At 35.3% G+C, this 21,576-nt stretch overlaps 2 protein-coding genes across 2 annotated transcripts; both read left to right on the top strand.

The window, feature by feature from the left end:
* The first annotated feature begins 773 nt into the window (after positions 1 to 773).
* LOC132643008 (uncharacterized) lies at positions 774 to 6,033 on the top strand. Its single transcript, XM_060359899.1, has 6 exons — positions 774 to 910; positions 2,114 to 2,254; positions 5,142 to 5,256; positions 5,341 to 5,430; positions 5,530 to 5,628; positions 5,707 to 6,033. The coding sequence occupies exons 2-6, from the start codon at positions 2,187 to 2,189 to the stop codon at positions 5,806 to 5,808; spliced, it is 474 nt and encodes a 157-aa protein (XP_060215882.1). The 5' UTR covers positions 774 to 910; positions 2,114 to 2,186; the 3' UTR covers positions 5,809 to 6,033.
* Positions 6,034 to 19,286: 13,253 nt separating this feature from the next.
* Positions 19,287 to 20,730, top strand: LOC132642992 (enoyl-CoA delta isomerase 2, peroxisomal-like). The gene is made up of 2 exons (XM_060359898.1): positions 19,287 to 19,793; positions 20,295 to 20,730. Exons 1-2 carry the CDS (start codon positions 19,295 to 19,297, stop codon positions 20,627 to 20,629), a joined length of 834 nt encoding a protein of 277 aa, XP_060215881.1. The 5' UTR covers positions 19,287 to 19,294; the 3' UTR covers positions 20,630 to 20,730.
* The last annotated feature ends 846 nt before the right edge of the window (positions 20,731 to 21,576 follow it).

Here is a 21,576-nt window from a genome sequence, read left to right as displayed (position 1 = left end):
TGACACATTTCACGTTGTTGAATATTCAAGATATTTGAATACGTCTAACACGATATAAACTCAAAATATGCAAAGTATACATTTAGTTTCTTTTTATAAAGCTGGTCTTTGAATTAGTTATTTAGTTATAGATGACTTAGTTATTCAATCTTTTACCACAACTCATTATTAATTTATATAAAATAATATATAAATAAACTCACAACTTATACATGTTTTCGGTACTCGGCAGAGACGAATCTAAGATTTTTAAAACATGGGTTCACCACTAAAAGGAAAAAATGTGTTATGGGAATTGATACCTAGTCCTCTAAAGTAAATAACTCAACCTTCAACCAAGTGTACTATTTAACATTCTTGTAACATGAGTTCCAATGAATAATATTATACCTATTTTAAGAAATATATACAAAAAATACCTATTTTAAGAAATATATACAAAAAATATTTAGTTTTACGAAGAGACCATCGGTTCATGACCCCAAACTTTGTACCTGAATTCGCTCCTGCTACTCGAAATTGTAAATTGGTAACCAAACACAATATTTGAAGAGTTGAATTTTATATATAACAACTAATATGCTACCAAATATGTTATGCTTATTGTAATACATGGATAATTCACTTCCTAGCCAACAATCCAATGTCCCTATATGTAAATCAATTTAACTTGCCAATTAAAAAGAAGTTACTAAAAATTTGGGGCAAACATTTTGATGTAAGAAAATCTGGGTTTTTTAAGAAAAAAGAAAAGATGAATTGACAAGCAAAACAAAAAGAAAGAAAGAAAGAAAGGAAAAAAGCTTGAAGACTCCTATCATCAATACTACTTTAATGTAATCCTTAAATAAATTTCAAGAATTGAAGTCCATAAAGTAGCTATCAAACACCACCTACACTCTTTCTCCTCGAGAAAAGGACCAAAATCATCCATAATGTTTGGGTTTGAATCAAAATCATACATATTCTTTCACATGGTGCACTAATAGTACATTATGTTTGCATAAGTGGTGCACTTTTAGTCACAATCCCAAATAAATTTAACGGAAAAGAACAAAAATGCCCCTGAACTTTTAGAAAAGGTATAAAAATACCCTTTATTCATCTATTTTGCTAAAACTACCCCTCAATTCAACTTTTTGGCTCATTTATTCCCCTTGACTAACGGACAACACTAATTTTTTTTTTTTTAACATAAATAAATTGCACATGACATTTTATTACTGAAAAATTGATTTATTCTTTTAAAACGAAATCTGAAACCTTGGAATTTTTTTAAATTTGAAAAACTTTTTTTTAACGAGTAAAACCTTGACTAACGGACAACACTAATTTTTTTTTCTTTTCAAAATGTGAAAAATTGGATTTTTATAAAAATATGAAAAAAATAATTTTTTTATGGAAAAACTGTGTTTTAAAAAAAAACCAGAAAACTATCTTTTTTTAAATCTAGAAGAAAATTATGGAGTATTAGTTTTGCACATTTTACTTAAAAAAACAATCAGTTTTTCAGATTTAAAAATTGAATTTTCTAAAAAAAAAACGGGGTTTCCACCCGTTAAATTTTTTGTTCCAAACTTAAAAAAATTCCACATGTTTTAATGAAAATCCAATTCTGTTTTATATATATATATATATATATATATATATATATATATATATATATATATATATATATATATAAAAGGCTTACTACATTTGTTTTTTTAAAGAAATGGATGTTGAAAAATTATTTTTCCTTATTCTACAAATAACGATTTTTCAGATTTCTTTTTAAAAGAATAAATTAATTTTTCAGTAATAAAATGTCATGTGCAATTTAATTTATTTTTTTTAAAAAAAATTAGTGTTGTCCGTTACTCAAGGGGAATAAATTCTCAAAAGGTTGAATTGAGGGGTAGTTTTAGCAAAATAGATGAATAAAGGGTATTTTTATACCTTTTCTAAAAGTTCAGGGACATTTTTGTTCTTTTCCGTTAAATTTATTTGGGATTGTGACTAAAAGTGCACCACTTATGCAAACATAATGTACTATTAGTGCACCATGTGAAAGAATATGTATGATTTTGCCCAAACATTACGGATGATTTTGGTCCTTTTCTCCTTTCTCCTCATTGAATTTCCCTTCTCTCCTTAGCCCAGCTTGGAGAGCCAGAGAGAGACAGAGAGAGAGAGAGAGTTCAAAAATGGGGTTCTTTTCATTTCTTGGAAGGGTCCTTTTTGCTTCTGTTTTCATCCTTTCTGCTTGGCAAATGTAATTCTTTCTTTCTCAGATCTATTCTTTACTTGTTGCAATTTTTCTTTGTTTTCTTGCTTTTGTGTCTATTATGTGGGTGTTGATAGATCCAGTTAAATATGTTTTTATATGCTATGTGGGGTTTCTTGAAATTCATGTGCAGTAGCAGTAAAGGGTTTGGTGATTTAGGAATCTTGCATATATATATATATATATATATATATTTTGTATAAGGAATCTTGCATATTATTCTATAGTGTTTGGTATTTACTGTTGGTATGCTTGGTTTTGATTTGACTTATTTGTGTTAGATGCTACTGATTGTATGTGGAATCTATTTTCTTTCAGCTGGGTGGAAAATGTGGTATTGGAAGTTGAAAAATGGGTGCTCATTATGTTCTTTCTTATTTTGGTTTCTCTACTGTTTTCTGAAGTTTCTGTTTGATTTCTACTGCTCTGTCAAGTCAAATTATTAGGGTAGTTTCCAATCTTGGTGTGTAGTTTCCAATCTTGGTAATGGTTCAGGGCTTAGGTCTAACTTACTGTTTTAGTAGGTGTTTGGCTGTAGATTCCAAATATTTTTCAATTTAGTGGAATTTATGAAGTTGGAGTTGAAGATGGAGTTGTGTTTGGTTATACTTCTTGCAAAGCAGAGAGAGCACTTTATTTGGAATTTATGAAGATGGAGTTGGAAAACAAGTTTGGAGCACTTTTCCAACTATGGAATCCAACTCCAAGTTGGATTTGGAAATTTTATAACCAAATATTGATTTTGAAATAAAGTGAAAAATTGTTCCGGAAAAAAGTGTAACTCTCATGGCCAAACAGGTCCTCTAGAACCAAGTTGCTTTTGCTTCCCTTGGAACCAAGGCAATGTATTAGGGTAGTTCCCAATCTTGATGAAGTTCATGTTGGTAGTGGTTCGGTGCTTAGGTCTAACTAATTGTTTTACTTAGTTTCCCCTTCGAGCCCAGTTGCTTTTGCTTCTGAACTTAGTTTCCTTAAGTTGAATATAACCAGATGGATAGGACTCATAGGAGCATATTTCCTTAACAGCACTAGCCACCATCATATCCCTTATCTAACCCACTTCCTTTTTCCTTCTATGTCGTATTGGTAGAACATTATTTTGAACCATGGACTTAGTGGTTATTTTGTACTCTCTCCGTCCCAATTTATGTGAAGGTGTGTTGACTTGGCACGGAGTTTAACAATGACATGGAGACTTTTGAAATTAGTGGCCTAAAAAAATTATAGATATTTGTGTGCCTATAAATCATTTCATTAAGAGTAAAATGAGAAGTTTAAAGTTAAATTGTTACTTATTAAATATAGAAATGCGTCATCTTTTTGGGACTGATTAAAAAGGAAAGAGTGTCATATAAATTGGGACGGGCGGAGTAATATGAATTCCTTGTTTAAATAGGGAGATACTGCCAAGGAAGGTTAGATAATGGTTTCAATTCTTTGAGGTTGGTTCTTTATTTGGTGGTGATGACTCATGTATACCCATTTGAGCTAATTGGTTATTGAAAATATTTCTCTCAGTTTATTATGTGGTGGTCATGCATACCCAATTGTCCTAACTGATTAAATAACTCCTCTCAGGGCATGTTGCTTGTGTACGCAATTACTGTTACCTCAGTTTTCTATTACCGAAGGAAGAAACTTGATCTTTTTGGTGGTGTTGTATCGTCTTTGCTTGAGTTAGACAGGCTATTTGATTTTGATCCATCATTGATTAGTGAGATGCCACCAGATAACATACTGTTACCCAGAATTGACTAAGCTAAATTCAACTTTGAGCTCTTTGATAGACCTCTGTAGGATGGTATAGCCCAGTGACCAGTCTGAGAGAGCCAGAATCGGTCAAGTATGAAAGATAACATGCAGTCCGTTAACAGTAGGTTAAAAAGATTCCTTCATTACATAAAGAAATATTTAAGCTCCATAGTTTTGCTTGGTTGCATTGTTAGGTTTTGATATCGGATGTGAAACTTTGGGCTTTTATCTTTCTTCTCTAAAGGGCTAAGCTGCAGCCAGCTTGGTTGGTGGAATTTTTTTTACGGAGAGGTGTTGGTGAATGAAGGTGGTCTTTTGCTTGATGTTCTGTAGATATTGCCTTCTGTTATGGGATCTCTGTTTGCGTCTGTTGTGGCAAATAGTTCAGTTCTGGCTGAAACTTTTCCTTTCTGTTCTCAAAAGGATGTTAGATAGCTAATGCTATATTTGCTAGTTTTATGTTCTCATTGGTGGTGGTTGCTAATTTCGTTCAGGGGTCCTACTCCTTTAGGACTCCACAGGAAAACTCATCTTTTTGTTGTAGAACTCGCCTCCCTCCTCTAGTTGTAATAAGCAAGAACAATATCCTTAGATTTTACTTTATAATATGCAAACCAAGTTTCATCTTTACTCTCAAGCTGTAATTACATGGTACACAGCAGGTTCATTAATTACTGTATTTTCTTGAGTAGCACTAGTGTTGCAAGCTTAATGATCCAAGAACTGCAAGCGCTTTGCTGTCTGTGAATAGTTTATGGTTCAAGTTACTGTGGAATTACAAAGGTTGTAATCGAAGGTAATTGCACTGTGTAGGAAAATGGTTCCTAGCCCCATCCTATCAATAGGTGGAAGTATTTTTTTGACTATTGTAGTAGTGTGTTGCCAATGGGTAGTCAAGGTACTCTGTCCTAGTTTGCATTTTTCACCACTCTTAGCAGTCCAAATAAAGCGACAAGCTACAATTTTAGCTTCCTCAACTTTTTGTCCCCTTGATAATTTTCCTAGTCTTCCTTGATGATGCAGAGATTTTGCTTTTCTACTAAACTAATGTGGGTTGAAATGATTGTTGATTTCCTTCTTTCCAGTCAATGTTTTTTCATCATTGTGGGATGTGATTTTGTAGGTTCAATGATTTTGGGGAAGATGGTGGGCCTGCAGCAAAGGAATTGGCTCCCAAAGTGGCTAGTTTCCAGAATTTTCTTGAATCCAAGTTGGGGGCAGGGGCACCAAAAATTGATGTAATGGTTATAGATAAGTTGAAGTTTATTTCTTTCGTGTTAAAGATAGATACTGGTATGACATTTGTGAATTACTTTTTCCAGGTTAGGCATGTGGTTGCAGCATTCATGGCTCTAAAAGGATTGGGTGGATTGCTATTTGTATTTGGCAGCTTCACCGGTGCTGTTCTACTGGTTAGGAATTTGGTCTCTCTTAGAATTGATAAACACCTTCGTTTAGATTTCTTCGTACACCATGTTTTAACCTTCAATTATCCGTTTTTAATATTGCAGATGTGTTACCTGATAGCGGCTACTCCACTTCTGCACGATTTCTGCTGCCATAAGTTTGGAGAACCACAATATTTTGTTGTTCTACAAGAGTTCCTGCAGGTTGGTCAAATTAATGCCTATTTACTTTGATAAGTGAAATGCATACAAACATGAGTTAATTGGATTTGCCCTTTGTAGGCTCTGGCACTCTTTGGGGCATTGCTGTTTTTCGTGGGGATGAAGAACTCGATTAACCGGAGGCAACCAAAGAAAAAGACCATCAAGTCCAAGGCAGCTTAGGATACATCATTTAAGGGTTGTATAAGATTGGATTTTTCATGGTTGTTGGTTAGCCTTTATGATTAGAAGTGACTAGTTAAGTCTGCTTTACACTGAGGAGTTCTTTCAAGAACCCCCTCCCCTGGATTTTTGCATTTTTTTTCTTCTTGAAACTAACAGTTGGAATTGTGGGGGTGCAATATTTGTCACTGTGAGGAGATTTTACAGTACTTGAATTCCCTTTCATATCAAGCTCTCTCAGTGTCCCATGGGATTTTCTTGTTCTGCGGATGAGATGGCACGGTAAAGAAAATCTTACATACTTTATAATGACTTCAGGGAAGCCGCTCTTTTTGTTTGACAATAGCTTGTGGGATATTAGATCAGATCCCTTTAATGCGATAATACACGAGGAGAAGCAAATTGCTCAAAAGTGTGTTACTACTAATCACAGAATGTTTAATTGGAGAATTCTTAGTTTGTAGGGAGTGTAGATTCTATCATGCTCCCTGTGCGCTCTAAAGTTGAGCCAAAATGGTTATGCGATGTAAAGCCTAAGAATATATTCTTTCAATTTTATCAAGATTTGTGGTCTAATGATATTCTTTGACACGGTTCAGTGCAAAGCCAGGTTCAAATCCTCATTCCTAGAAGAAAAGCTATATATTATCTTTATTCTATGACTCTTTTTATGATTATATACTAATTACTGTTATGGATATACCAAAATATGTCAGATGCATTCCCTTGAGATTAAGTGTGTCTTAACTCCATGCAATAGCTATTATTTCATAATTTCTACCATTGGACTATTACCTTATTTAGTCAGTGTAACGTTCTGAATATCAACCTATATATACATAGATTCGTTCCTATGAGAAAGACTTTAATTAATACAGAAAATATCCTCCTTCTTTCTTTCTAATTAGCTGGATTTTCTACTACTTAATTATTCTTTGTTGTTTCTATGAAGCTTGAAAAGGATTTCCCTGATTATATTTCAAATAGTTTTTCCAAGAGTGTTCAGATGTTCATTCTGTGTTTTTCCTCATTCACATCCAGAGTCTTACTTTGTACTTTGTAAAAGATTGAAAGTTGACCGTAATCTCTAGTACTAATTGTATACATCGGAAATATAGCTTGACACGTGGCATGAAGAAAGAAGGACACGTGGTATATGGAGTCTAATGATGGAGTGGAGTTTGGTTCATCCGGAAGGAGTAATTTCATATGTGCCCGGATTAAGTGTTATGGAGCAATTGAGGCGGGTCATTTATGGACAGCTAACATTACGGAATCGGTCCGGATTCGGAGCTGGACGTTACATTTTAGTATTAAAATTAGCATTTATTTGTTATTATTGCTCATTATTAGGCTAGATTAACAGCTCAAAGCTGACGTGAATCAACTATAAAAGGAGCTTAAGCTCAGTATAACAAACATCTAAAAAATATACGTCTTACACACAGTTACATGATTCCATTCTAGTTATAAGCAAAATTGTTCTCTTACTATTCTTTTCCGTCCGAGTTAATATAAGTTCTTCAAGGCCAAGTGTTCCACCGGAGGAAAATTCAACAAAGGATCTTCTCCGAAACTCATACGGCCCAGGCTCACTTTATTGTTTTCTTTGATTTCGTCACTAATTGTTTTTGTTCGTTACCCACTTATAACAAATCAATTCACGTATCCTTTAAATCACTAATAAATTCAACTGTACCTTTTTTGGGGTAAATACTAATGTTTTCCTAACTGTTTAGGTGGGATTTTTAGTTTGTGAAAAGGGAAAGTTGCATTAATTGAGCCAAAAGTAGATCAATATGTAGAAAGCTTTTTGAATTTACTTGAATGGAGTAGTATATTTTGGTAAAAGAACACCACCATGTTCAATTTTTTGCCATATCTTTCCATCTTATTGTAGTTACTTTATGTGATTGCATGGCTTTGTAGTGTCACAAGTGGTAGTTAGTTAAATGATGCCTACTTGTCATACAGTTGAGCATTTATTTGGCTTCAGCTGCTGCTTAATTTGTGTTATTGTTCATATCCACATATATAGCTTTCTTTTGTTATTCCATCTGTGTTAATGTGTTTTTGCCACTTCCTTTTATCTAATAGGAGTAGTAACTATGCTTCTACTTTTTTTTATAGGATAAATGCTGCTGCTGGCACTATGGAACTTCAAATGCACTCGAAGTTGTATTTGGAATTTGGAAAACACCTAAAACCTTGTTTTCACTTTCGTTCATTTTTTTCACTTTCTGTAATCAGTACATGCAAACAACCAAATATTCTTTGCAAAAATTATCAATGTTTTAAGAGGCAGGGGCGCGAGGCGAGACGTTTTATGCAACACGGCGCAAGGAGTAAGCGACGAATTGGGAAAGGTATAAGATGGCGAGAAAGGAGGCGATGTTGGCGATTTTGGCGGCAAAAACGACAACTTTTGAACGCCTATTTGCAAAACTAGAGGACAAAGGCGGGGAAAAGAAGTTGTTCAAGCTACCCAAGGAGAGGGAGAGGAGGGTACGTAATCTTGATCAAGTAAAGTGCATGAAAGATGAGGATGGAAAAGTATTGGTGGATGAAGCTTTCATTAGACGGAGATGACAGTCACACTTCCATAAACTCTTGAATGAAGAAGGGAACAAAGACATTTTGTTGGGAGATTTGGAGTACTCTAAGAGGCGTCGCAATTTTGAGTATTGTAGGAGTATAAAGGTTGAGGAGGTTAAGTGTGTTGATCGTAGGATGCACAGCGAAATAGCGACTGGGCTAGACGAGATTCCTGGGAATTATGAAAGAGTGTAGGCATAACAGGTTTGGAGTGGCTGACTGAATTGTTTAATGTCTTTTTTAAGACGGCAAAGATACCCAAAGAATAGAAGTTAAGTATAATGATTCCTTTGTACAAGAACAAGGGCGACATTTAAAGTATAGGTATCAAGTTGTTAAGCCACACTATGAAAGGAAAGTACAGATGAGGGTGAGGAGAGGCATGTCTATTTCAGAGAACCAGTTTGGATCTATGCCGGGGCACTCAACTGTAGAAGCTATTCGTCTTGTCAGTAGACTAGTGGATCAGTATAGGAAAAGGAAGAGGGACTTGCACATGGTATTCATCGATCTAGAAAAGGCATATGACAAAGTGCCATGAGAAGTTTTATGGAGATGTTTGAAGGCTAGTCAAGGACATATATGATGGAGCCAAGACCAGGGTAATGTCACGCCCCAAAATCCACCCTAGACGTGACCGGCATCCGACGTCATGAACAATATCGGAAGAACCTAAACAATGCAATAATAACACTTGAACCCACCAGGTTCAACATTCACCTCCAACAGTTTATAAAATAAATGTAACGTTAAGTTCCTTTTTAATAATCTTTCCTTATTAAATTAAACAAAGTTATAAATAACTGCATATATCAGGATCATAATTATGAAATAAGATCAGCGGAAGTCTAATATAAGTAATAGTAAAAAACGTGGCAAACACCCATTAAGTCGTACGAGACTTTGACAATCTACCCACAATTCTGACAACTATCTATGGAGCTTCGAAGAGACACAACAATCGTTTAACTTCGGGATGTAGCCCGAAAATCTAGAATAATAAATGAAACAGGAAGTGTCCCACGAACAAAGATGTGGGCTCACCAAATCAACAACAGCAGCAAGTTCTCCTAAGCGTCAAAAGTATCACGAACCTGCTCTTCTCCGTTTCCTAACATACCATCAAAAACAACAATAGTATGCCTGCGTACTTTCGTACTCAGTGAGTGCCTCGGGGACAACAAGTATTATAAAAATTAAATATAATAATACATAAAGAAATCAGTTCTGAAAAGATAGTATAAAAACAGTCATTCCACTTTGTGATTCTTAATATCATTTGTTAAACAGTTTACAAAGCCATTAATCAATATAAAAACAGGTATTCAGCATGTGTATCTCAATAAGAATTATCAAAACCGATTATAAAGTCTTTTGTCAAGTTACAACTTTCAATTATGCCTTTCAAATTGATCATGATTGTCAACAACAGTTTCATGGGAGAATAAGAATATCACACATGCCAATACATGCCCAAGAATCAATCACATCGAAGGGATGGCCGTAGGGTTCCCTTGTCACAGCGCACCACACCGGAATATGAAATTCTCGGTGGCTATCCTTCCTCCCGAATAGCTAGGCATTAACCACACTTCGGGCAGCTAACCCGGTAGTGGCCACTCTTCCTCCCGAATGGCTAGGTAATTACCACACTAGGATCCATAGTGACTACCCTTCCTCTTGAGTAGTTAGGCCAAACACAACAATAAAGTTCATAGCATAGAAGCCGATTCACAAATTGTCTCAAAATAGTCACACCATCAATAACATTAAAGTTCATTATGCCATATCGAAAGAATAAGTCATTCCAATCAATGTTTTGAAAACGTACAACTTCTTTACAAAGATTTCCATGTCTCAATTCACCAATGAGAATGTCATTACCAACTCTTAACTAGCATTACTAAGCATCTCTCATAGAGGAAAACATTCATAATATCTTATACATATATAGGGTTTGTTACAATCTAGGTTTAATGTGGGTTTGTCTCCTCACACACATTAACCACCATTTAGACATGAATTAGAGTTCAAGAAACATGAAAAGATTGCTTTTCCTTTCATTCATTAAAGAATCTTGAATAAAATTTATACTTCCAACAATAGTTTCAAAAAGTGATTTCATTCAAAATAAGTTTTTAAAAGAGAGACATACAAATCACCTTTATAGTCAACAATGATTTTAAAAGAGACATACCTTAATTCGTTGAACAAATTTTAAAAATTCACTTTTCTAATGAAGAACACCCAAACCCTAGCTTGAATCGCTTTGGGAAGAATTATGTTGCAAACCCTAGGTTTTGGTCACAAGAATCATGTTAAGAATCATGGGTTTGATGTTAGAATGGATTAGTAATGTTAAGGATGTCCTTACCTTTGATTTGAAGACTTGGGGGAATGATTTTCGTCCTTAGGGTTGTTTAGAAAGTGGAGGAATAAACAAAACAAGTGTCTTATTTATATTTTTCTGGTGAAAACGGGCCAAAGGACGCCCCCGAAGGACGAACCATCCTTCGTGTTACAGACCGTTCTTTGGACCGTCCTTTAATGGAAATTTCCAGAGAGTTCTGGTGATTTTTGAGACATTACGGTTCCATGTTACGGCCTGTAATACGTGTTACGGTCCGTAACGTCTCACCGTAACACAGGCCAAATTTCCAGCGAAGATAGGCTTCAGTAAAATGGGCATAACTTTTTGTACGCAACTTTTCTTGGGCTGGACGACGTACTGTTGGAAAGATATTTCAAAGATCTACAACTTTCATCAAGGAAGTTTTTCCAAATTCGCAACACATTTTCATGAAAATCGGTTAGAAGATAGACCTACCAAAACTTAGATGAATTTAAGAGTCTTTAAGAACTTCAATAGTTGGTTTGACTTCAAAACGACCATCTTCCACCCGAATTCATCAAGAATGGATTCATATAGATAAAATATCATCTTAACACTAGATTTTTACAAATTCACACCTAGTTCAAGTTTACGGGGTGTTACAGGTAAGGGCAGTGGGAGGAAACTCTGAGTAATTCCACGTTGTGATGGGGCTACACCAGGGATCAGCTCTTAGCCTGTTTTTATTTGCCTTGGTAATGGATGGATTGACACGACATATTCAAGGTGAGGTGTCATGGTGTTGTTGTTTGCAGATGATATTGTCTTGATTAATGAGACTCGTAGAGAAGTTAACGCAAAGCTGGAAGGTTGGAGACAAACTCTAGAGTCTAAAGGGTTCAAGTTAAGTAGGACCAAGACTGAGTACTTTGAGCGCAAGTTCAGTGATGTACCACATTAGGCTGACGTGGAAGTGAGAATAGATACCCAAGCCATCCAAAAAAAAAAAGTGTCAAATATATTGACGTGGAAGTGAGGCTTGGTACCTTAGGCTATCTAAAAAAAAGAGTTTCAAGTATATAGGGTCTATTATATAAGAAAATGGGTATATTGACGATGATGTCACACATCGTATTAATGCAGGGTGCATGAAATGAAGGCTCGCTTCTCGAGTGCAGTGTGATAAGAGTGTGCCACCAAAACTTAAAGGCAAGTTCTACAAAGTGGTGGTTAGACCGACTTTATTATATGGGGCGGAGTGTTGGCCAGTCAAGAACTCTCACGTTCAGAAGATAAAAGTTGCTGAAATGAGAATGTTGCAATGGATGTGTGGACACATTAGGAAAAGATTGGTTAAGGAATGAAGATATCCGGAACAAGATGGGTGTGGTCTCGGTTGAAGACAAGATGCGGGAGGCGAAATTAAGAAGGTTTGAGCATGTAAAGAGGAGAGACACTGATACCCCAGTGCGGAGGTGTGAGAGGTCAGTTATGGACGGTTCCAAGAGAGGTAGAGGTAGGCTGAAGAAGAATTGGGGAGAGCTGATTAGACAGGACATGGCGCAATTCCAGCTAACCGAGGACATGACCTTAGATAAGAGGTTATGGATGACTCATACTAGGGTATAGAAGGCTAGTAGGCAGTTCTGCTTATCCTTTTGTACTAGTAGTCGCAATTTTGCTCTTTAGTTTCTTGTCCTCTGATTTGTGCTACTATCTGTTGTTTCTTGTACTTCAATTATCTCATTTACATGTGATAGCTGTTATATCCCGTAATTTTAAACGTCGGATTATTTGTAAGCTGAGGTGGGGCCCATACGTTAAGATTTTTTTTGGAACATGTGACAAGTCATATGAATCACATATGTGAAGTTAAACACAACTCAAGAAGGACCCTTGGGTCAAATCAAAGTGCAAGTCCTCCAAACGAATATTTTTAAGAAAACGTTTTCGGGTGATCTGACTTCTAGGGGCAAAAACGGTATTATAAGTTTGTAATTTGGAAAAATACCAAGAAATAGAAGTTGTAGATAATTGAATTAGCTTTCCAACCATAGGTCGTGGGTTCCAAGGTGACATCGGTACAAGGAGATATGGACGTTTTAAGGTCGAAAGGTCAGTGGGCTAGGCACAACTCGGGACCAACCGGGTTAGGCCCAAAAAAAATGAATGAAATTAAGGCCCAACCCATAGGGTGGCCGGCCATGGCTAGAAAAATAAGAAAAAAAAAAGATCAAAGCCCAAGTAGAATTAATCATGTGATAAATGGATAAAATGCCACTTAATCATCCAAAAATCCCATAGAACCTTCAAGAAAAATTTAGAAGGAGAAAAACAAAGAAACAAGAGCAAGAACATAAGGGCCATACGACCAAGCTCTTGAAATTTTGTCCCTTTGAAATCTTTCTCCAAAAATTATTTTCTTGTGGTATTTCCACTAATTCAAGGGTCCTTTACAACTTGGTGTAATTATTTTAGAAGAAAGAGCACTTGTTTCTTCAAGTTGACAACTTGGTCAAGTGAAGAAGATTGTAGAAAAAGGTAAGAATTAATCCCTTTTTATTATGTTATGAAGGTTGGTTTATGTTGTAGTATGTAGAGATGAGTAGAATTTATGGAAATATGGAAGTTTACAAAGTGGGTGTGCATATATGTAAGTGGACATATATGTATATTGTTGTATAAATAATATGAGTTGAATTTTATGTTGTATTCTAGTTGTGGTTATGGTGAAATTTATATTGGAAATATGGAATGTAGAAGATTATGTCACTTTAGAATGATTTTGTGATATTATGGAAATGGAGTTGTTAAGATGTGAATTATGATTATGGTTGATGAAATTGGAATGTGGAAATATGTTATGAATATGTATGTTGAAGATTAGAAGTTTTGGATGGATTATGGTTTGGTGGAAAATTTGTATATTTTGTATATTTTGTAAAATGATATGAAATGTTCCGAATTGTATTGGAGTGACCTTCATTAGTAAATGAATATGAGAATGTTGGTATTGAATTGAAAATGTGAAGTTGGAATGAAAACTATTACACTATGTTGGAAAGGAGACTAGTTATGCTATATTGTGTTTTGTGATGATTATTGATATTGTTGTTGGTATGGTTGTTGATATTTGAGCCGAGTTAAATCTCGGGGATGTTGTATGTATAGGGGAGATGCTGCTCAAATTTTTGTAGGCAAGTATTGGTTAAGATTGAAATCTTAAAGCCTTACAATTAACATTTGGTAATTGTGACCAAATTGTAGATTTTGGCGAACTTGAAACTTGATTTTGGAGACGTGTATGAAGCGGAAAAGGTATGTAAGGCTCCACCCTTCCTTCTATGGCATGTCTTAAACGTAATAAGTTGGATACGAGCCTCGGGGACAACTCTATTCTCCGGAATCCGCACCCAAAGTTTCCCCTTTTTCATTCAGTAGAATTGAACTAGAAAGTGTGCGAAATGTTGGAAAAACCTCCTAAATCCCTAGAACTTGCATAAATGGGACCCGACTACCCTAAAACCCTCACAAGTAACGCCATGACATGTAACATATGCAAATCGTATATGCTGCCTCATTCGGCCCGAGGTGGGCCCCATTGCTCTCGGATTTTCCTTATAGTTCTGTTTGACTTACTTTGAGGATCGAATCCAAAGAAAACCTTTGATCCTAATTTCGTTACCAAATGACAAGTACTATAACTACTCTAACGAGAATACTTCTATGACGATAATGATAACGACGATGTTAGAAAAGAGAATATGCCCATGACAAATATGACCAGAATGATTCCATGACTAAGATTTTTAAGCTAAGGATTCAATGTGAACTTGAGGGTGATAAACTAGTTCTTGAACCTTATTTCTATTTCCTAGCTGTGACACTATTTCCTAAGGATTCCAAAGCCTATGAGTTGACGTCTATGATGCCCATGATTGCATTCTATGTTTACTTCTAACGCTATTCTCCATTGGTAGTCTCGCCTTAAAATACTTGTTCCTTCAATGAGAGACAAAGCTATCACGATTGTTCCATAATGTAATCGGAGGTCACCGACCTTACGTCACTCCGATGGCTACATGATTTTTCTTTGGGCTCTCTTGCATGCTTATATGACATATGTATATAAGATATGTAAATGTATATAAGATATGTATATGTATAAAAAAATTATGTATATGTATATAAGATATGTATATGTATATAAGATATGTATATGAACATGGGATGGGGGGAAGGGATACATGGGGGAATGGGAAGGGAAACATGTTTCATTCCCACCTGGTCAGCTGGCTTATCATCCTGGACGCGGGATATATGGGCGAGCCGGTATTTCGGCGCTATGTGGGCGAGCCGACATTGTTCGGTGCTATGCTATGACATGACATGCTATGCTATGACCTGATACGCTATGACATGCTATGCTATGATATGATACACTATGACATGCAATGCTATGACATGATACGCTATGACACGATATGCTATGACATGATACGCTATGACATAATATACTATGATATGATATGCTACGACATGATATGATACGACACACTATGAGATGACAGGATATAATATAATAAAACATGACATGATATAAACCCTATTTTCTATGCCTATGAAAAAGGAACGTTTTAAAAAGGGAAAGACAAGCATGCACGGTATCCGGCCTGAAAGGGGCGTTCCTACGTACAGGTTACCTTCTTGCCTCATTATATGTTCTATGACCCCATGATCTTGTTAATCATACTCTATGTTTCTGCTTGTATTATCTTCCATGCCTTACATACTCGGTACACTATTCGTACTGACGTCCCTTCTTGTGGACGCTGCGTTTCATGCCGCACAGGTCAGCAGGTAGACAGATTTGACTCCTAGAAGCTCCACCAGCAGTACTTGACAGTGCTCCAGTTGTTCCGGAGCCTCAGTTCCTTGGTACTATTTTTGTGTATATATTCGGGCACAGCAGTACTCGGCCCTTTCTATGTATATGTGCATTATGTCTAGAGGCTCGTAGATAGATATGTACAGTTAGATGTGTTGTATTTTGGAATGTTCACGTCGTCGTATAACGTGATAGCAAAGTTTACTAGTCTATGTTTACGATGATGCTACTAATGTTAATGTTCAGTAACGAAAAAAAAATATATGGCACAGTTCCTACGGCCCGCTGAGAAGTAAAGGTAAAACGATAGATAAGGGGTGCTCGGTACAAGTATCGGGTACTCGTCACGGCCCCTAGTTGGGTCGTGACAATAGCTACAGCTCATTTTTTCAGACTGGCTTTTTCGCTTTTGTTATTTTCATTTTCATACTGCTTTGAATTTCTTGTCATTATCTGACCTTTCTTGCCATGTTTTCTCTTGAGCCGAGGTTCTTTCGGAAACAACCTCCTTACCTTCTAAATGTAGGGGTAAGGTCTACGTACACTTTACGCTCCCAAAATCTCACATTATGAGATTTCACTGAGTATGTTGTTGTAGTGGTAGATCATGTTAGTGATTGCATAATATAAGTGTATAGGGTAAAATCCGTCGACACCGAGTGGACGTATCAAAAGATGACACGTGGCGATGGTGACATGTCAGATTTGAGTCAGCAAGCGAGGGGCTCCGGTAAAGCATAACGACGCTCCGGAGGAGTAACTTGGCAACCGCTATCGGAGATAGAAACTACAAAGGGTCCGAAGAAGCATGGCAACTCACCGGACGTCATTTAATGTGCAACCGTTACAAGAAACCCAAGTCTTCCTCCGGTCTTAAATGTGCATTATTGCCCTTCATTGCCATCCATTGTCATAGCATTAAATCCCTTTATTACCTTTGGCATTAATATTGGTAATGAAGAGGGCACGATTTATGGATCATGCACCCCATAGATCTAGTATAAATAGATGTACTCATCTCATTGTAAGGATCATCTGAAAATATATACAAGAATTACCTTGCTCTTATTTTGCTCCTTAGTTCCTAAATGCTTTTGTTCAACTAAGCAAAGATCTGATAGTTCGCTTGCCCGGAGACTGTAGCTCAAAAGCTACTCCAAGGCTCAGGCTATTGCTTGAAATTCCTTTAGTTTTTTTTTATAATTATCTTGCTTAATTTTACATATTATCTCATTATTCGATCATATTGATCCACGTGACCTTAACCACGCACACAAATTCAGCTGTAATTTTTCGTATAAACAATAAGTTACACCAAAAATAAAGATATACGCATTAAAATAATATTCTTTAATATTATAATTTTAATACTAAAATACACATTACGTTTAACTAAATCAGGTTCAACATTTTTTGTCCTTTTCAACTACTACTACTATTTATCAGATATTTTAAAATCTGCCAAGCCAAACAGATGAGACGTATAAAAGCGACTGTACCGTTCGGTGGCATTCTTCTATTGAATACTACGTGACCGGCACGGGCCCAACACTTTAAATTATAGTGCATTTATGTATATGTAGTTGTCTTTGAATAGTGATTATATATATATACACTATATATTATGTTCAAAACACGATTAATATAACATTGTAGTTTGTGCTCCGTATCTAAAACTTTATTATATTAGTGTTTGCTACGAATACAAAGTCTGCACGTTTTTTTTTTTGACATTGTTTGCTTTTTTAATATGGGATTAACTTTTTTTTATATTGCTTGATTTTGTTAATATGGGGTCCACTTTTTTTTTCCCGTGAGTTTGGAGATAGTGGGTTCCGCTTTTTTACTTTTTTTTTAATGTTCAAAACACAATTAATATATTACATTGTAGTTTGTGTTCCGTATCTAAAACTTTATTATATTAGTGTTTGTTACGAATATAAAGTCTGCACGTTTTTTTTTTTTTGACATTGTTTGTTTTTTTAATATGGGATTCACTTTTTTTTATATTGCTTGATTTTGTTAATATGGAGTCCATTTTTTTTCCTCGTGAGTTTGGAGATGGTGGGTTCCTCTTTTTTTACTTTTTTTTTTAATATTGGTTGGTTTGTGTTTAATATGGGGACCACACTTTTTTTTTTAATATTGGTTGGTTTGTGTTTAATATGTGGGCCCACAATTAACATTATAGTTTGTGCTCCGTATCTAAAACTTTATTATATTAGTGTTTACTACGAATACAAAGTCTGCACGTTTTTTTTTTTTTTGACATTGTTTATTTTTTTAATATGCGATTCACTTTTTTTTTTATAGTGCTTGATTTTGTTAATATGGGGTCTACTTTTTTTTCTCCGTTAGTTTGGAGATGGTGGGTTCTACTTTTTTTACCTTTTTTTTTTTTTTTTTTTAATATTGGTTGGTTTGTGTTTAATATGTGGGTCCACAATTTTTTTTTTGGCCCACAAACGGACGACGAAAAAGTGCCCTACTATGTTCAAAACACGATTAATATAACATTATAGTTTGTGCTCCGTATCTAAAACTTTATTATATTAGTGTTTGCTACGAATACAAAGTCTGCACGTCTTTTTTTGACATTGTTTGTTTTTTTAATATGAGATTCATTTTTTTTTATATTGCCTGAGTTTGTTAATATGGGGTCCACTTTTTTTCCCCGTGACAGTGGGTTCCACTTTTTTTACTTTTTTTTTTAATGTTCAAAACACGATTAATATAACATTGTAGTTTGTGCTCCGTATATAAAACTTTATTATATTAGTGTTTGCTACGAATAAAAAGTCTGCACGATTTTTTTTTTGACATTGTTTGTTTTTTTAATATGGGATTCACTTTTTTTTTATATTGCTTGATTTTGTTAATATGTGGTCCACTTTTTTTCCCTTAAGTTTGGAGATGGTGGGTTCCACTTATTTTACTTTTTTTTTTTTTTTAATATTGGTTGGTTTGTGTTTAATATGGGGACCACACTTTTTTTTTTTTTTTTAATATTGGTTGGTTTGAGTTTACTATGTGGGCCCACAATTAACATTGTAGTTTGTGCTCCGTATCTAAAACTTTATTATATTAGTGTTTGCTACGAATACAAAGTCTGCACGTTTTTTTTTTACATTGTTTATTTTTTTAATATGGGATTCACTTTTTTTTATATTGCTTGATTTTGTTAATATGAGACCCACTTTTTTTTCCCCGTGAGTTTGGAGATGGCGGGTTTCACCTTTTTTTACTTTTTTTTTTAATGTTCAAAACACGATTAATATAACATTATATTTTGTGCTCCGTATCTAAAACTTTATTATATTAGTGTTTGCTATGAATACAAAGTCTGCACGTTTTTTTTTTTGACATTGTTTGTTTTTTTAATATGGGATTCACTTTTTTTTATATTGCTTGATTTTGTTAATATGAGGTCCACTTTTTTCTCTGTGAATTTAGAGATGGTGGGTTCCACTTTTTTTACTTTTTTTTTTTAATATTGATTAATTTGTATTTAATATAGGAATCACACTTTTTTTTTTAATATTAAATGGTTCGTGTTTAATATGTGGGCCCATAATTTTTTTGGGCCCACAAACGGACGACGAAAAGTGCACCATCCGGTGCTTCTAATATAGTAGGAAAAATATAAAACAGCCAACTAGTGGCATTCTTATATGTATATATCACACTCAATGCATTGTTCTATTTTTACTCGTAATATCCGTCATCTCTATCCTTTCCAACACACACATTTCAACGCAACACGATCATTTCCCTTTCATCACACTATGTGCACGTTAGAAAAGTCCGGCGACATCTTCTATCTTACACTTACCGGCGACGATGAACACCGTTTAAACCCTACTCTAATCGCCACCCTCCGTTCATCACTTTCCCAAATCAAATCCCAAGCCGTTAACGGCTCCGTTTTAATCACAAAAGCAAACGGCAAATTCTTCTCCAACGGCTTTGATCTAAAATACGCACAAGCTGGCGGCTCACCACAAGCCGCCAAAGATCGCTTACTCAACATGGTCGATTTAATGAAGCCGTTGGTCTCCGATTTCATGTCCCTGCCAATTCCGACAATCGCCGCCGTTACCGGCCACGCTGCCGCGGCGGGGCTGATGTTAGCCATGTCTCATGATTACGTCACCATGAGATCGGATAAAGGTATTATTGTAGTAGTAGTAGTATTTTCAAAAGCTTGATGTCAAATTCTCATGTAAATAAATAGACGAGTGTCTACAACAAAGCTTGTTGATTCCTGTATTCTATAATTAAGTTTTAGAGATATGTTTGTTTAGTCCTGAGGAAAATTTCACACGGCTGAAATAGTTTCTTAGGAGAATGGCTAGACATATTACTCCTTGGTATAAAAAAGAGTATCCACCTAATCATTTACACACCGCTTATCGAAAATATTAACTCATAGGCAAAAATAGTTCATTTGATAAAATCGCTCCAATTAAATAGGTATTGAGATTTGATCAAATAACACTTAATAGGGATAAACCTGAAAAAATAAGATTAATTCCAAAAAAGATAAAGCTAAGTGGATAATCTTTTTGATCAGGAGGGCGTATCGTAGTAATAGTTTAGTTTTTCTAGTACTTTTATTTTAATTTATCACTGCTATTTTGCTAAATAAATGTTACGTGGGTTTCCCAACAGGTGTGGTGTATATGAGTGAATTGGATATAGGCATGACGTTGCCTGACTATTTTATGGCATTGATAAGGGGGAAAGTTGGATCAGCTGGTGCGAGGAGGAGTTTGGTGTTGAAAGCAGCGAAGATAAGGGCGGAGGAAGCGGTGAAGATGGGAATTGTGGATATGGCGGAGCCTACGGCGGAGGCGGCGGTGGAAGCGGCGGTTAAATTGGCGGAGGAGCTGGGGAAGAAGAAGTGGAATGGGAAAGCGTATGCTGAGATTAGGAAATCTTTGGTACCGGAATTGTGTGGGATTTTAGGGTTGAAAGAAACTGTTGTTATGTCTTCACGTCTCTGAGATCATTCTCTTCTTTTTTCCAACTTAGAATTTGGTGTTTTCTATTTCTCCTTCTTACAACAAATATTGATAATAATAATAATTATACTTCGTCCGTTTCATTTTGTTTGTCAGGGCTTTGACTTGCATGAAGTTTAATACGACTTTTGAACGAGGATACGAGATTTCTTACTCTCCTATAATGTGAATAATTTTGAAAAACAAAATTCAGATCTCCTATAAAAAATTCATAAAATTAAAAAAGAAATTGTAAAAGCCCAATAGATCATTTATGACCTTTTGAATATTGTGATTGTTAATTAAAGATATATTAAATGTGTAAAGTATTTTTTAATTTTGTGATTTTAAATGATGCTAATCATGTGAAAATTGAAATTAAAGTGTTGTCCAAAAAAAAATGGAAAAAGAAAAAGACTTTTAAGCGTAAAACAAACAAATCAAAGTGGATGAAGTGATAATTGCACCTGTTTTTAAGACTTTGGACTTATGTCGTAGCGTTCTCTCTAAAACTTAATTGTCAATTTGAAAGATTTGATCTCTATCTGCCCCTAATGGTACATCACTGCTAGTATATACACAGCTTAATTTGTCTTTTTTCCGAATACAGAACATGGGGAGTGGTCCAATATAAGATAAACCGGTTATAAATGGAGCAAAATAAATGTTTATATCGCAACATTAATTTGTTACGGAAGAATGGAATTGTCACAAATATGCCTGTCAACCGGTTCCAACCGGAACCGGACCGGGAACCGGTTAGGAAACCGGCCGGTTCCGGTTCCAAAACCGGAACCGCCTAACCGGTTCCGGTTAACCGGTTTTAAGGTCCAAACCGGAACCGGTCCGGTTTGGATTCGTTAAATTTTTATTTTTTTTTTTTGTATTATATATATATATTATAGTATTTATTTGTATATTGTAGGTATATTTACATATGTTATACAATT

This window comes from Lycium barbarum, chromosome 1 (genome assembly GCF_019175385.1).
Source record: "Lycium barbarum isolate Lr01 chromosome 1, ASM1917538v2, whole genome shotgun sequence".
NCBI classification, from domain to species: Eukaryota; Viridiplantae; Streptophyta; class Magnoliopsida; order Solanales; family Solanaceae; genus Lycium; species Lycium barbarum.
The sequence above is the reverse complement of the archived record's forward strand: the minus strand, read 5'-3'. Positions and strand labels throughout refer to the sequence as shown.